Source organism: Leptonotus elevatus, chromosome 12, assembly GCF_054856555.1.
Source record: "Leptonotus elevatus isolate MCC_2025b chromosome 12, RoL_Lele_1.0, whole genome shotgun sequence".
Classification (NCBI taxonomy): domain Eukaryota; kingdom Metazoa; phylum Chordata; class Actinopteri; order Syngnathiformes; family Syngnathidae; genus Leptonotus; species Leptonotus elevatus.
In genome coordinates this window covers 8792887-8810931 of record NC_141250.1, presented here as the reverse complement: position 1 = coordinate 8810931, position 18045 = coordinate 8792887, and the positions used below count along the sequence as shown (strand labels likewise).

Below are 18045 nucleotides of genomic sequence, written 5' to 3'. Positions count from 1 at the left end.
TCATAAAAAGTTGCATGCGGGGGGAATCATGTAGAAAATAGAAGAGCATCCTGACGAGCTTCAGCACAAACATCGCTTCATGGAAAGTTAAGGAGCGTTGCCTTGCCTTTTTTATGAGCTTGATGCGTATTCCTGGTTAAATATCTTGCCTTGCACTTTTTTTTTTGGTGCTGTTGTGCATCCTCAGCACATAGACAAGTCTGACATCATTTATGGAGCGTTTTATAGTCCGTTCCCAGATGCAACGCGAGTTGTTGCATTTGAATATTGCAGGAGTGTTGCCTGCTGAGGCCAAGATGGCACACACATGCTCCAAATACGTAACAAATGCACGGGACGGAGAGTGCCTACTATAGATGCATATTAAAGATATGGAGTGATATCGTTTTATTAATATTCCTTTTGCAAAATGTATGATGAATAATGACTGCACTTATGAAACATTCGTTAGATCATGTTAAATATTGATCATAATAAAACTCACACTTATACTCACCCCTTAATTCCATTTAAGCAGCCATAAAAACACAAATAGCAGTGGACTAGTAATAAAAACTAATTCTATCACATTTGTAGTCATTATTCTTCAAATGAGAATTGAACGCACAATTGCGTATCGATCTTTTGATGTCAAACAGAAAAGGTTGGCTAGAATGGAACAATAGTTCCTTAAATAGCTCTCAATGCATTGGATTTTGGTTGGTGCAGTCCTAACCAAAGCCTCCTCGGATGAGACATCTTCTAAAACAAACAACACATTCCAGTTGTGATCAAATCATTGCCATGAATGAATGAAGTTAGCATCTTCTTCACTCGCCAGTTAGCAACAAAGCTTACAAGCACTTCTCTAGCCCATTTGAATTCATTTTATGAGGCAGTTTCACCGTGATGTCATCTTAGATTACAACTCACAATAACAGCGTTTTTTTTTTCTGAATCAGGTCACAGAAAAAGTTAAGTTGAAGATATGAGTTTGCTGATTGGCTAATGTTAGCTTTCTTTGCAGGATAGCTAACTAGAGACATCAGCCGTTTCTCAATATCAAGACTGCAGAGTACGCTCTTGTGAACTCAAAGAACATACTTCCTAAGACCGCTAGTGTCTTTGTAATTGGAATGGCTATTTCTGTAATTCACCACAGTTATCACGTGATTAGATTTCAATTCAAATTTTTTTTTTTACAAAAGTAAGTCTTCTCATCCGCTTTCATATTAGCCATTTTGATAGCAGCATGGGATATTTTCCCAGCCAAGTCTTTACAAGTCACCAAACAATGAATCTTTGGTTAAGCTAAGAGACAAGAACAACATCCAGGTATTACAGGCTTTCTTGGTTTATGCTCACTTTCAATTGGAATAGGACGTTTCACAAGATTGCAAGGATGTATGAACGAAAAAGAAGGCAAATTGAGAAATAACTTTCAAATTAGCTTCTTGTCTGGGCATAAATGTTTTGTTTTTAAGTAACTTTTTTTCTGAAATTTCACGCTTGAACTTTCACCACAGCCTTCATTAACTAACTTAAAGGTCGCAAACTACAATTGACCATCTGCCTAATATGCTGACATTCTGTCTCTGTGTAAAGACACTTTTTACGCTGCTTTTAAAGAGGACAAAGTCAGTCTGGGAGTTTTTTCCGAAGGCAGGACGACATCCGTATAACGGAATCCCGAAAGGAAAGACAGCAATGTAAAGTTTTGAGACTCACTTGTCCCTATCCTGTTGTGTTGAACGCAAATGTCATTAAGTACTGATTAAGGTTTTCGTCTCGTTTGTTCACAGTGGATGGCTGTACAGATTGGTCGGTGGACTACCTGAAGTACCAGGTGCTGCAGGGTGAGCCAGTGCGGCTAAAGTGCGCCCTGTTTTATGGCTACATCCGCGCCAACTACAGCCAGGCTCAGAGCGTCGGCCTCAGCCTCATGTGGTACCGCAGCTCGGGCCTGGGCCACAGTGACTTTGAGGAGCCCATCTCCTTCGACGGAGTGCGTATGAGCAAGGAGGAGGACGCCATATGGTTCAGACCCGCCGACCTTCAGGACGTCGGGCTCTACTCCTGCGTCTTGCGGTGAGTTGATGAAAATGTGTGGATAATGGGTTGACTCCACAGCTAAACATACATAGGGGGTCTTCAGTTTATGATGATCACGATGTTTAGAGCTTACAAACGTCATACAATATTTACAAACTAGCACTACGGCTTAAGAATATGGCACAAGAAGGCATGCTCAGTTACCGCTGTACCTTCTAATTTTCATGTGATGGTTTTGAATTTGTGGCCAAACAAATGGTTTTAATACAATTATTATTTTTTGTAATTATAACAGCTATGTTACCATAGTTTAGGGATAGATCATGGTGTGTTCCAACCAACAAATTTATATTGGAATTCCGTCATCAACCGAAGGCTACCTGTATAGTCAAACCTCTGAAGTGAAATGCCACAAAACTTGGTTGGCCGTCTAGGTATCAGGGCAGGTGTTGTAATTTGATATTTGAAAGTCTCTCACATTTAATAATAATATTGCACCAGATTGATATAGCGCTTTTCTAGACACTCAAAGACGCGTTACAATGGAATGGATACATTATTCATGCACTCACACATTCACACTGTGGTGGTGGTAAACTTCTTTAGTAACCACATCTGTCCTGGGGCAGGCTGACAGAAGCGTGGCTACCAGTGTGCACCTACGACCCCCCCCCGACCATCAACGAACATTCGCACCATTCATACACCAGTGTGAGTAGCACTGGAGGCAATGTGTGTGAAGTGTCTTGCCCAAGGACACAACGACACATGACTTGGGGAGAGCGGGGATCGAACAGCCGGGCTTCTGGTTAGAGAACGATTGTCTCTACATCCTGAACCACAGCCGCCACAATTCATTTCTACTCATCCATATTTGAATTTTGAAATGGACCAGGTCAATTGTTGAGGAGGTTAAAAAAAGGGATATCAAATATGTAAAATTAATTCTTTGAACATTATAATAATTAGTTCTTATTTTATAAATGCTTGCTCTGCTAAATAGAAAAAGTTGCCACATATTTTGAATAACACCTGGTTAACTTCGAAAGATACTACACACACAATAATCATGTTGCTAAAGTACGATGAGTTACCAAAATACAGTATTATCTCATGCGTATAATGCAGTTAGCAATCTGTATGAGTAAACATTGTTAAATGAATAGGCTACCTAATTGACAGGCTCAATAGAACGTGTGCATTATTATTTTAAGGCAGAATTTGATGATGTACCTAATGGTGTGGCAGTTTAAAGCACACACTCAAGTTATAACTACCATCTGTTGCTATCGAGGGGCGCGATAAGATTAAGATGCACAGTAGTGTCGCGGTAACTTATTAACCTTTGCGGCGGATAACATCCTTCAATAATTGGCTCATTGCAGCTCTTCATTTTGCAGAGTTTTTAATAAACTGGGTTAAAGGCCTCTTACGGGAACCAGAGAGGTTTGAAGTGCGCTCTCTAAGTGTGCCTGTGTGATGGAGAATTTGTGACTGATGTGCCCACAGTTTTGTGCAACTAATGAGTGTTTTCTTTTTAAATATCTGACTGTAGAATGTTGTTCTTAAGAGTTAGAATTCTGAGCACAATGTAAGTCTGCTGTAAGAAAGTGCCCGGGGTTTCTTAACGTGCCTTGGAATTGCTGCTATTTTTTTGTCTTCTCAGATGGCACAATGTGAGAGATTTTGCTTTGAGCTGAAATCGATTGTCTTTTTTGTCAGAGTGTAAGCCTTTGAGTCACACTTGTGACCTGAGCATCCCCCAACCCGAATGCTCGTCTTTGCGTGTTGCGTAACTCCGTGCAGACTTTATCAACCACAAAACCGAGGTGGGTGCACTTCACGCGTCATGCCTTTTAGCTGTACCAATGTAATGTAAAACTTAATATTCAGCAAATTACAGCATGCACTTCCCTGTAAATGAGATCTATTATGCATTTTCATCAACATTTAAACCAGAGATGCTGGAGAGGGCCACGATTTTCCATCCGTTCTACTGGGGGGGCCACAGAGGACCATGTACTTCCTTAACAGATGTATGAATAAAGGACATTTTAAATATGGACAAAATATTTGCATGTGTGCAATATATATCCTCTAATAGATTTAATTCAATAATACATGTTTCAATGCATGTATAACATATCCATTCTTCAACAACAAACGGTTTGAACAATCAAAAAAGAGCTACTTTGGGTGTGTTTCCCCCTAGTGCAAAGGGCTATCGTGTAAAAATGACCATTCAAAACTGCTTAATAGCAAACCAACATGCAAGAGTGTGTGCATTTTTCACAAAAATCAAATCAGTCCAAATTTTAATATTATTGAGGTACTATATTTGCCCTTGCATACAATCCACATTAAATATATATATATATTTGTAAATTTTACTTTTTGTTATATCTTGAGTATTTTATGTTGTCTCCAGGATTTTTGCCCCACTTCCCTCAGCCTGTCATGGAAACATATTGTAAATGTATTTTTTTATTTTTTTTCTCTCTCTCTCTCTCTCTCTCTCTCTCTCTCTCTCTCTCTCTCTCTCTCTCTCTCTCTCTCTCTCTCTCTCTATATATATATATATATATATATATATATATATATATATATATATATATATATATATATATATATATATATATATATATATATACATATACATTTGCGAGGGGGGCCTTAGAGGGGTTGTTAAAAAATAGTTTTCCAAATATTACTATTATTATTGTTATTATTATTGTTATTATGATGATTATTATTGTTATTATTATTATTATTGTCTTAAATAAAATTTGATGTGTACCCCAGAGATCAAGAATGACAATTTACGTTAAACAGATCTCGCTGAAATCAACGAATTTAAATGCACTAGCCTTGTCTCATGCAAGCGACTGTGTTTACCGCCCCAAATACTGCTGGGCCAATGGGGAGTCTTGCTTTCATTACCATGACGACAGAGGGTGGAGCACTACACTGTGCTTTGACTGTATAGCAGGGGCAGCATCGCACCCATGGGAGATGTGGGCGTTTGTGCATAAAAATACCGCCGCATGATGGTGTTACTGTGTTTCAGACTGTGTAGTCCGGCAACCAGTTTACAGCCCTCGGATCTTCACTTAGCCTTGCTGATCATGTCGCAGGCGGAGAAACTTAGTGTGGGGGCAGTTATTATGTTAATTAAGCAGTTCTGCAGAATGGCTAGCTCAAAGACACTTTTTCAGAAATAGACAGATAGCAAAAGATTTAAATGGTTGTTTAATTTATAGATAATCAATCATTTGTTACACAGTTAAAAGTTAAATTTTCCATTACAATAGATAGATAGGCTCTTGTATAAATGGCCGAAACACAGTAGTTTGTCTTTTGTCTTTAGTTTAGATGCTCACTGAACCACAGTCTCATGAGATTTACTGACATCTCCTTTTTCTCTTATTTTGGGGACACTTTTCTTTTTCCTTCAAAAACTTGAGTCAAACTCCAAATTGTACCATTTTCATAGTGTTCCACTTTGGATGCTCCACTGTGGATTATTTTATTCCACAGCCGCAACATATTTTTATACCTGTATGACCGTTATGAATGGTAAAGGGGACATATTGTAGAAATGAGTCTCTGGAGTGCCCGCCCGCCCATCAACTGTGAAATTACACAACCAAGTACATTTTTTGTGAGCTGACAATGTGCCTTTCCTCCAGCATTTCCTTTCCACTCATGAATTGACTCCTACCTGAGCGTGTATCCGCACTTTTCAGACGGAACTGCTATCATTTCACCGCCAGCAGCAAAGAAGAACATGTTGTTGGGCGGCCAGATTGGTGTTATCAGCGTTAGCTTCAGATAACCGGCACCTAAGTACGTTATATAATGTTACATGGTATCAATCACAAACATAGCCGCCACAATGTGCCAACATTTCAGTTCAAGTATACTGTATAGGTTCCATGTCAAATGACACCGTGAAATTAGTAAAACAAATTTTGATTTTGATGAAACTTGCTGTACTTCTTGATAGTGATGGCACAACACTAATGTCTAATTTTAGATGAATTGGAGCAGACATTTGGGCACTATGGGCCTCCGAATGTTGCCATTTTTGTCAAATAGAGGCGCAGCCACATTCCTTTGAACCTTTGTATCTCAGGAAGTACTGGGTCAATCTTCATGAAATACATATTGTTGGAAAGGGAATTCAACAAGGATTCTTTTTTTTAATCAAATGTAAAAAAAAATCCTTAAACATAAAAAGTTTCAGAGATGTATATTTGTTTTGTTTAGCAGCAATAAGAAGTCAAAGTATCCACACACTCAGATTTTCATTAAATATTCATTGGAAGTTTAAGGGTATGGACACTTTGACTCCTTATTGCTTCTAAACAAGAACAAATTTCATCTTTGAAACTTTTATATGTTTTAGGGAACATGTGAGGTCAAATTATAGATCTGAAGGTCAAGTTACTAAAATATGTACCAATCTAAATGATTGTAGATTTCTTGTTGAATTCCCTTTGTAACAATACTTGTTTTGTGAAGAATGACCTGCAGTTCCTGAAATATAAGAGTTCAATTAAAGTTGGACACGCCCCTTTTTGCCAATGATGTCAAATTTCAGAAGACTGTAGCTCCCAAACCCCTGCTCCAATTGACCTTAATGTAAGATTTTGTGTTGTGCCATCAATATCAAAAAGTACACCAAGTTTCATTAAAATCTAAATCTGTTTGTTTGAAATGTTTTTGGGGGGGATTTGACATGGAACGACCCATTGACACACCCCACTTTGGATCAGGGTGAATTGAGTAATTTTATTAAGCGACCTGAGAATTGTTTTAATTTGTGCAAAAGTATATTTGATTTAATATTTGATTGTTTTAATTTGTGCAAAAGTACATTTGCTTTAATATTTTATTGTTTTAATTTGTGCAAACGTATAATTGCTTTAATATTTTATTGTTTGTTTGTTTGTTTGTTTGTTTGTTTGCTTATTGCACATATAAACCAGCAACGGAAATACTGCAATTAAAATAAAATGATTTAAAAGAAACATTTTTTTCCATTAAAAAAAAAATACATAATCATCATTAAGCACAGCTTACATGTTCAAAAAGGAGTAGGAAGAAGTAAAAAACGTATTGAGTCCTTTATTTATACATTGCTTGTAAAGCAAGGAAGGTTTTTATGATAGAGGCTGTTTAACTCACGTAAAGTGGTTGAATCCTTGTGTCTCTGCCAACGGGCATGTGATAATTAACATGGAGAATCACATCACACCTTATTCAACTCCAGCAGTCATAAGGAGTGACACAGGTTTGAACGGTAAGTTGACCTCTGGCTTTCCATCAACACAACGACCTTGCGCACACACACCCTTCCACAACGTCACTGTGTTTGTGTGGATGTTTAACAAATACATCTGTCTGCTCCCAGTGGACTTCAATGGCTCAGCTGTGTTATTTCTGATCATATTTGCTTTGCTTAACAATGTAGGCGATTGCCTACATATGCAAATATGTGTTAACAACGCATGATTTTACATATCTTTCAAGTGGACATGATTTACCGGAAGCGTTCCCTCTTTCTACCTTAAAGGCCATTGCTGTTGCATGGGGTGTCCTCTTTTTTGCTTCCGGCAGCATTTCCCACTTGCACTTTTAGTCATCCACTAAGTGACAGAAGAAGAGTCCTCAATTAAAAGTTAAAACGGTCCAGCATTTCTTCTAGTCAAAATCCGAAAAATTGCAAGGAAAACATGCATCCATTTGTCCATGTTCTATACTGTAAATCCTCATGAGTTAGATCTGTGCCTCTCACTTATTTTCTTTTACGTCCCGGTAGGAAGGAGACAACAATTAGCGACTCCCAACTCTCCGCCACCACTAATATTAGTACCATTTGTCTATAGAATTGTTAAAAGTACACCTCTGTATGCTTATTAAGATACAATAAAACAAAAATGAAACAAAAGAAACTTAGATGATCTTACAACATAGAATAACTTCGTTAATGCATATATTTTTTTTTGGTGTTTTACAGAAAAGATTTGAAGTGCATTAATTTTCTTGAAATTTAAACAGAGAGAGAGAGAGACAGAGAGTTCACCATTGCCACCTACTGTAGTGGATGTGCAATCACACTTTATTATTTTGCAGCAAAAAAAAAGACAAAGAAAGAAACAAAAGAAAAGAACAATTTATGTGCGGTCCAAATAATGAAATGATACGGTATGTCTGGGTTCATATTGACAAGTTTGGATCCAGATTCAGTCCGCTTAGTGAAGTCCCCTGTTGTAATATTTTATTTTTCAGCCATTTACATTTGTCTTTCACACCCGCCCCATAGATTGTTTGTGTGTGTGTGGGGGGGGGGGGGGGGGGGTGTGTGTGTGTGTGTTTTATAGCTGCAGGGGGTCAAAACAGTTTATATGAAAGAGGTGACTCCCTTATTGCTTCCATAACCTGACTAGATCATATGAAAGCCCTGTCATTTGCAGTGAATGGGAGCATCTGGCAAGCCTTAAATGTAATGGAATAAAATTCCAGTGTGGACCTCTCCTCCAGAATGACCAGGATCACTCAGGCGGGGCAAAGTGGCGCAATGCTGTACACTGTATGAACACAAGTATCGAGATGTCAGGCTAATACACCTGCATGAAGTGAAAAGTGGGAATACTTTCTGCAAGATTGTTTCCATGGAATTTCTCTTGCGTTTATGAAGAACTCCCAAAGGAGTTTCTAGCCTAGTTCTTGCACACCAAACTCATCCAAGCATGCTTTTATGGACCTTGCTCTGTGCACCAAGACACAGTTGTGCTGGGCAAGACAGTGACCTTAAGTTGGAAGCCATTTGCATGGGTTACTATAGTAACAATACGACAAAAGTGTGAGTGGTGGTAAAACGGCGGGGGGTGGAATCAACATCGCTCCATACAAGTACTCGCTTACAGTCAAGTAGCGCTTGTGAACTTGTTTGCGACATATTATTCGGTTCCAGGCTCTAACGTTTTTGTTTCACCTAAGCTGCAAAACTGACAGGTCAGAAGTGAATCTCCACATTTGGCTGTTTCAAAAATTATTTCCCCCCTAAAAAGTTAGCAAAAAATTATTTCCATCAATAAAAATTAATAAATAAATAACTCATATTTTGCATTAAAGTTTGTTGCAAAACCACTTTATCCCTGATTACAGTTTGGCAACCAATAATTGGTGTTTAGTTGGTATTGTTTTAAAACAGAGGTGGACGCGGTGAATTTTGAGTGTGTGTCCGTCATTCGGCAATCGTCAACAGTTGGGATACCCTTCCGTCATTGCCAATGCATCAAAATTTCAAGCCGAACCACATTGTAATCATCAATCCGTCATTGCTCAGCAAAATGAGCATCTGCCAATGTTTCCGTCATTTGAAGTGGGCATTAAAAAAAAGAGAGAAAAAAAAAATTAAGTGGGCATCCGTCAAGGCTTCGTCGTTTGTCAATCCAGCAGCAAAATGGAACGGCAAATTTATTGACAGATTGATGATTATATTGACGGACGAAAACACCCTTCCGGCAATGCTTATTTTGTCAATTTTTCGAAGTTTCCCGTCAATCGGCAACCGTCAACAAAATAAGCGTCCGTCATTGATGGACTGACGGAAGGTCCACCTCTGTTTAAAACAAACAATATCAAACAATTCTATGCACTTTTAAATGACGCAGCATCCCACAACCAGATGATCCGAGGTGCGACACCAAACTGCACAGCAGGACCAAAGAATTATGTGTGTTACACAGGCCTTCGATGATAGCGCCTCAAAAGGTGGATTTTTGCCACGTTGAGCTCACTTACTCCCAATTCCGTTTCAGCGCAGTTTAAATAGACACCGAAAAAAGGCAATTTTTTTTCTTTTTAGAGGTCGTGTAAAGTGCATCTATTAGGCTTGACATGCCCTCTTCGTCAAGTACGATAAAGATGGAAAAACAGACTTTTACAGGCAGGTGTACATTTATGATAATGTTAACTGATTTAAAATTTTATATTTCAAGCCTGTTACTGCTCTGACACTATACTAAAAGGCTACAAGTTTTGTCACAAAATTTTTTCCAGCTGTAACATGTCTTCAACATCTGTTGTTTTTACAAACCAGAATGTCTGGAGCAAAGAAAAAATGTATAGCCCTACAAATGCTTTTAGAACACCTGGACACTTAGAGCTATCGGCATTTTTTTTTTTAAAACCATGCTATCAAGTTAGAGACAAGAAAAAATAACATGTAATGAAAGGCTGGCATTGTGGAAAAAGTCTTGTCTTTATGCCCATGCTGACATTTTAGAGTGACACAAGGCGAGATGTGTTTGTGCTTCCTCGACTGGCGAATTTTGCGACGCAGCGCAATAAGTAATGCACGCCGCCACATTACTGCTTGACCTTATTAATGCTTTGGTGAATGAATGGCAGCAAATCCCTGCAGCCAGGTTGTTATAGCAACCGAAGGTGCCCTTGTGCTTTGTTTGCGTGTCTATATATTTTGGGTGCTGAGTGTTGTTGATGCAGTGGACACAGGTTGCTTTGTAATGGCTCAGATAATGACGACGATGATGATGAATGCAGTATTAGAATAGCATAGAGTGAGGGACAGCAGGCGAGGATGAGCGGGACCTCCTCCAGCTAAAATTCATCACAGCGTAAGTGTGTTGATGGCTGCTAGGAAACGAGGAAGCGGGGGCGGGTTCGGCTTGTCCATTCTCGTCCTTCCTGTTGGGAGGCCCGAGGGTTTGTCTCCTCGCTTATTAGCATTCCCAAGCCCCGGCTGACTACCCCCCAACACCTCCTATCACTCCTCCATAAATCCTATATTGGTCGCGAGTGTGAATTATTGACTCACTAAAGATGCTGAATACGTGGTTACTGTTAAACCCACAAACGTCGTGCAACAGCGGGAGGGGCTGAGCAGTGGCGGATGAAAATGACTGGAAGGACATTACAGGGGTTAGCACGGTGTAGGAGGTAGGGACATTATCACGAAGTTACTATACTATGGTGGCGACATAAACTGGATTTGTAAGTAAGTCATAAATACAGTAAATATTTGTGGAAAAATCACTTCAATGGAACCTCTTTCTTATGACTGTTGGATCATAAGGACATTGTGTTATGATATTGATGTTGTCAGTTGCTATGCAGTTTTTATGTCCCTTGTGATGATATTTGTAGTTGCTAGTATGCAGTTGCTACTGTATGTCCCTTATGGTGATGATGTATTTGTCATTCTTATTTTGTCAAAAAAATACATTTCTTTTTAAAAAGGCCTTCTTTTTTTTTATGTCTTTTGCTAGATTTTATGTTTTTTAACTGTTTTATTTATTCTTATTTGTTTTAACTTTCCCCTGTAGCACTTTGAGATTTATTTTGAAATGTAAAGTGCATTACAAATGTAATTGTATTATTATTATTATTGTCTACTTTGTCCCTTATGAAGATTATGTTGCCAGTTGCTATGCAGTTGCTATGGAACTTTATTGGCCACTTTTAGTTTGTCTATTTTGTCTTATTTTCTGTACAAAGTACAAAGTTGGAAGTTCCTTAGCCGAGGTTCCTCTCAGCATGTCAAGGTTGGCTATGTGTACTCTTCCATTCAAGCTGTTCTTCCATGTTTTCGAGGTTGCTTGCATGCATCCGGTCCTGCTCTCTCAATCGAGGTTTCTCAGGCAAGGTTTCTCTGTCAATTGTTTTCTTTGAGGACTTCTGAATCCAGCCCTGCTCTCTGTTGCTACTTTGTATTTTTGTATGTAAATCAAGACACTCTGTTTAGCAACTTCCGTGTCTTGTCTGTGTTTGGGTCCTAACTCTGCACCACACCAGACACTTTGAAGAAGGTTTGTGAAGTCTTTACGAGCACACACAAACTAATTTGACCAAATCAATGCTAATATAAATAACGTAGGAAATAAACTGTTTTCTGAACACAGATATTAAAGTTGAATATTTCCTTCGTAGTTACACAAAGTAAATTTCTATTGATTTATAAATGTACAGTATACATACTGTAAGTTAGTATAGATGCACAGTGTGGCATATTCGCCATAGAGACAGAAAATAACGTGAAAATGCTGCAGAGAAATCAATGTATTCAAGTGAGGCTCATTTAGCAAGTGGGACGGCGCTGCGTTCAAGTCATTCCTGTACGACACCAAGACCAACATTCCTTGTGAATAGAACTAAGTGAAGAATAAGAAGAATAGAGCATGCACACAAGACGAACCAATGCCCCGTTTAATTGAGGTATTCTGAATACGTTTCTATGAACAACAACTCTGGTTATGAAAGTGGTTCGGGTTTTTTCATGTTTGGATTTATGATCTGTTTACATGGCCTTTTTGGGTATTAAAAGTGTTATTGCTTGTATTTAAAAGTACTAGAAAAATTGGGATTGGATGGATCAAGTATTTATGCATCTTACCCCCTAACCTTGGTAAAGTCACTCACAAAGGTATCGAAGCTCTTCTCTCTGAATTTCTGAACTCCTTCTTACAAACCAGTTTTGTATCAATTGATGCCCATGACGACGTAGACTGTAATCGATGTAATGTTGTTCTTATTCAGATCTATTTTAGACTGAATCATCAGTAGAGCCGCGAGACTCCATTTCATTTTACAATTGCAATTTCTTGACAAAAGACTTTCCTATTCATGTTCACATTCATGTTCTTGTTCGTGTTCTTTATCAATAACAGTGGCATATGAGGTGTCAGAAAAGTTCAAGAACTGGTGGCGCAAAATATTCCAAATACAAATTACACGTTTTCCCAATCAAAAGTATTCCCACAACTTAATGCTACACCTTCATGCACATCTAAATTGATTCTATAGAAAATGTATATGCACTAAAGCAATATATGCTAAAGCAGCATGTTTTAAGAACTCAAAATATGTAACCAAGGGTCGTTTTATTTGTCATCCACAGGAACTCCACTTATTGCATGAAGGTGTCCATGTCGTTAATCGTCGCAGAAAACGATACGAACATGTGTTACAACTCCAACATGCGCCGGATGGAGAAGGCTGAGCTCAGCAAGAGCAAAGACGTCCTGTGCCCTGACATTGACGACTACATTGAGCCGGGCAAAGAACCAGACATTACCTGGTACAAGGTGAGTGAGGTTCACATTTCAAGGGCAATATAATGGAAACTTTAGTTTTTAATTATTTGTTTAGAAATAGGGCGCCATAATGGTTGGGTGGATTGATGGATTGATGATAGTCTCTGAAGTGTCTACACACCAATCATGAAATAAAACAGCCCAGTAAATCTTTTGTAATCGGCCTAATTTTAATAATGTGTTCCATAACATTGGAGCTAATTTACATAATAAGCAGCCCCACGCTGGGTTTGTCCAACCATGGCATGATCAGATCAATCTACATCCCCCACGGGTGAAACCTCCTGTTATCATGTCAAATATAAAAGGTAAGCAGAGTTGCAATGAGTTTAGTTGGATGCACAGATTAACATTAGCTAACATAATTGGCTTCTGATATGCAGTATACACTAAACACATACAGATTGCAGTGGGGCCATATTTTGGTTTGGTGACACATCCTAGCGACAAGTGTACAAAATGCTTTCTCCATGAGTGCAAATGTTTATATGTTTTTATGGGTGCTGTCTTATCATTCTTGACCCTTGGGGTATTTTGACAAAAATCTGGCACAGACATGCTATTACTACACTTGGTAACTTTTCCAAGTGGTTAAGTTAAAAATGTGCATAATATGTCTCGTTTAAGGCTAATTCAGCACTGTTGTGATTTTGTGATAATCATTTAACAGGAATCTCTTTATACTCTTGAGAAACATTACTGAAAGATTGATTGGTTTGTTTTGTTCACATTTGTTTCTAAATTATATTTAAATTGACTTTCCAGATCAGTTAAGCAGATTATGAATGGATGCAAATCATTGCGATGTATCATGTACTGTATCACAGTGCATTTTGAAGGGAGTACAAGATGGAAATAACTCAAAGGGGGAAAAAATGATGCAATGTCACCCACTGCCCTGAGGACCAAGTGGGTGACCTACAAAGGCTCATCTTCCCTCATCACAATTCAGGATGTGCCTGCTCACTTCTTTCCCGGGTTCTCGCCTCTCCCGGGTCCGGCAATGCTTGCGGACAGCGTAGAGCACCCCAGTGAAGCGTTCAGGCCAGACTAATCACAGGCAGATCAGCAGTAGATTAGCTGGACGGCCGCGACCTCTAGGTTTTTCCAGAATTCAATTACGTTTCAGGTAATGACAGTGAGCGCTGGAAACTGGAGTTATTTGGACCACTGCGGGGCCACCGTGATTGAATTCAAAGAATGCCGGGAGCAAAGGAGAAATGGAATCCACAGAGCCATCGATGTCCTGGCCTGAGTGCCTAAGATCTTGTCTCAGTCACACATTAATGTTTACACATGCACAGACTAAGCACACAAAACACATTTACTGTCCTTTCTCACTAGTATTGCACTAAAAAGGTAAGCTAAATTAAGCAGAGTTGCAATGAGTTAAGTTGGATGCACAGATTAACATTAGCTAACATAGTGGTTAAACATCACTGTTGCCACAGTTACCTCGAAAAAGTAGGTTAGTTACTTTACTGATTATTTGATTTTAAAAGTAGATAAATTAGTTTACAAGTTACCTTAATATTTTGAAATGACACCCGCTTTTGCCACTTAATTTGAAGTGACATTTAAGAAGTTTGTTTTGATTAAATAAAGACAAACTTTTTTACTTGCCTTTATTATTATTTTTATTTAAACTGTTTTCTGAGTTTGGTCATATGACGTTCATAATCTGAGCTGCGATTGGTCGTTTGATACCTGAGCCCTGAGAAAGTGTGATGTCATTTTCATTCGACAGCAAGTGGCATCATGGCCGCCTCCTGAGATGGATAAAAAAAGGTGGATTTTGCTGCTTGCTTGATTTTTTTTTTTTATGTAGTATTGTAGAAGCTCGATAACATTTTGTCAACAGCACAGACTATCCAACAAACCGTTAATATTTTAGTTGTTAAACTGACACAAACCCAAAATAGTGACTGTTTTCAGTTTTAAAATGTCTCTCCTCAATTGTTTATGTGGTATGATATGGACACGGGAGTCGTCATTGCACTATGTACAAATTCAGGTTACATTGTTTTAGCAGGAACAGAAATTCTACCCACTGTGAAAAGTAAACGTTATAACATCACTACCACATGTTTCATGATATAATACCCTGTGGTTGAACTTCAACCCTATTTTGACAACATAGTTTGTACTATATTTATAGTTCAAAGTATTAGAAACATCCCTTCTGAACAATTGTTTTGTATTTTTTTCTATTCACAACAGGGCTTGTCCCTATTCCCCGTGAATTTATGATATATAAAATTTCAGGAAGAACCTAAAATGCGCTAGAACCAGAGGTGGACACTCCTGTTTGTCAGCTGGCCCCATCGTTGACGTATGGCCACATTTTCTGGCGAGTGCCAACATTTTTTGCAAATGCTTTATGATGTGACGTGAAGCCTCGAAAAAATACATGGACTGATAAGAAACGTCTGTACTAACCTGGATCGATGGACGAAAACCTGCATCAGTCGGTGTATTTTTCGAGGCTTCGTGTCATAAAGCATTTACCGAAAATGTAGGCATTCGCTGAAAATGTGGGAAATCCCTCAATGACATCACGAGACCAAGACGAGCTACAACAATTGATCAATCATATCTCACCTTTGCAAAGCTTCAGATAGATGCCCCAGACTGAAGTGGCCACTGATCTTAAAGTGTCGCAGGGTGTTATCAGCACGTTGTAACAGAAATACAGAGAGGCAAGAATCTTCACAGAAAGGCTTAGTAGTAGTCATCCTTAGAAATGTTCAGAAATCTGTTGTGATTTTTGTTTCAAGCATTTGATGTGCTTAGTTGAAGCCTTTAGTCTAACCAGATTATGCTGTAATTACCAGGAATGTCATCCAAAGAAGTGGCGTGCCAGCATCATCCAGAAGAGAGACATCCTGTCTTTCCAGGAGGTGAAAGAAGACGACATTGGAAATTACACCTGCGAGGTCCAGTTCAGCGGCTTTGTGGTGAGGAGGACAACGGAACTCACCGTTACCGGTAAGAGGTGCTCGGAGTGCCGAAAGGCGCGTCACGAGTTTGAGGCTTCGTGAAGTGTGCTTAATGTTAGATGAATAAGCGTCAGTCGTTTGCACTGGAGGGGTATTTGAGGCAATGAATTGATGGCAAACACACAACATGCACACCGCTGAGCACTGATGCAACATCCCGCTGTTGCGCTAATTGCTGCGGGAGGCTGGGGCCGGCCCGCTACCACGTTGCGGCTTCTTCTTCCACTGCAGCACTATTGGCTGTGAAATACTGTACTTAAGGTACTAGGTTAAATACACACACACACATGCGGAGAGCTCCAAGATCAAAGGCCAAGGTCAGGAGATTTAGGCCATGTACACACGTAGCAGTTTTTTTTTTTTCTCTGGGGGTAGGAAAAATAGTGTCCACACCACCACGTTTGTAGAAAACATCCGCAGATAACCGTGGCAGCAGTTCCCCAAATCCTATCCAATCAGAGGGCGCCTCTGCCTGGCGACGCCACTTCCACAAATTGAGATGCATGCCAAGCCTCTAGGTGGCAGTAGTTAGCCAATTACTGCTCATCTCTTGACGTCACTTCACCATACGTCACACAAGCACGGACTGCCATCCGCTGATCTGTATATATACGGATCAGTGATAGAGGAAAACAAAGAGGATAAATACAAAATCTTAAAAAGCTTCACTTGTCTTTTTTTTAACAACTTTTTTCCTACTCATTCACCACACACATACAAACATGGTGACAAGTGAATCCATGCCGCCTTCTTGACACACACACAACTTGAGGTATGTGATTGAGTGACGTGTGTGTAGGACGACGTAAAACTTCGTTTACTGACGGACACACACGTGTGGATGACGGGGCAAGCCGCAGAAAAATATCTACCGTTTACTAAAACCCGGCTGCACGTATACATGACCTTAGTGTGCCCCCAAGGCTAAATCTCCTGCATCATTCTTGACAACCTGGTCTGAATATTCAGTGCTATTTTGTAACATTGATTGTCAACTTATTCATTTGAGTTCATGCTGCCACACCATTTATTATTTTGTTTATTATTTTGTTTTTATACATGAGACTCATTTGATATTTCAGCACAAGACATACATTTTTCTAAATAATCAAATTCTTGAAATAAATAAATTAAGACTATTGACAACTTGTACTGGAAGAAGATAATAGTCTAGTAAATATGTTCATATTTTGCTGTAAATTAATCAATATAGCATCAGTAGCATATCAACTAGTCACAAAAGTTTTTTTTTACTTTTGGAATGCAGTTGAACTTTATTCAACCTCTAAACTTTTAAATACACACATCCAACTGTTCACAGTTTCAATACTTTTTGCACTACTTGCTGTTCTGTAACAAGGAACTGAACATTTTCACAGCCTGAGACCAAGTCAACACTTAAAAATTGATCAGCAATACATTGAGAGGCTTCAAACAGGATGTTGTTAAACGGAAATGAGCTGAGAGTTCAACAGGTTAAAACAAATTAGAGGTGCAAGTTTGGGCAAGAAAGCTTTTTTTTTTTTTTTTTAAATCACATATCACATCTTTGAAGGAATCGTGTAGGAATATATATATATTTATGTTCAGAATTGTTTGAATTTTGGGGCATTTCACTGCTGGTCACGCTGCAGTAAAAAGTGATAAACCTTTATTGCTGCTATTACCTACTTTCTGAAAGCACTCTGTTCAAGGCAGTATTTGGCATTTACATAACCAAATCAGCTCTATGTTGCTTGTATGTTTAATGCACACATATTGTTTCCCTCGGGGCCTGGAGTTAGCTTGACCCCCCCCCCCCCGTTCATCAATGATGGCAATCCTAAAATCTTTATTCAGCTATAAATATACTTCATCATTCAACTTAATGATACCGTAAGAGACCATCGAAG

At 38.9% G+C, this 18045-nt stretch overlaps 1 protein-coding gene across 2 annotated transcripts in view; it reads left to right on the top strand.

Annotated features, from left to right (window-relative positions):
• Positions 1-18045, top strand: part of il1rapl1a (interleukin 1 receptor accessory protein-like 1a) — a 233804-nt gene that overhangs the window by 105730 nt on the left and 110029 nt on the right. For both annotated transcript variants that reach the window (XM_086091901.1, XM_086091902.1), the window contains exons 3-5: positions 1782-2067; positions 12959-13145; positions 15989-16142. In XM_086091901.1, coding sequence (XP_085948027.1) covers positions 1782-2067; positions 12959-13145; positions 15989-16142 — 627 coding nt within the window. The remainder of the gene's footprint in view (positions 1-1781; positions 2068-12958; positions 13146-15988; positions 16143-18045) is intronic.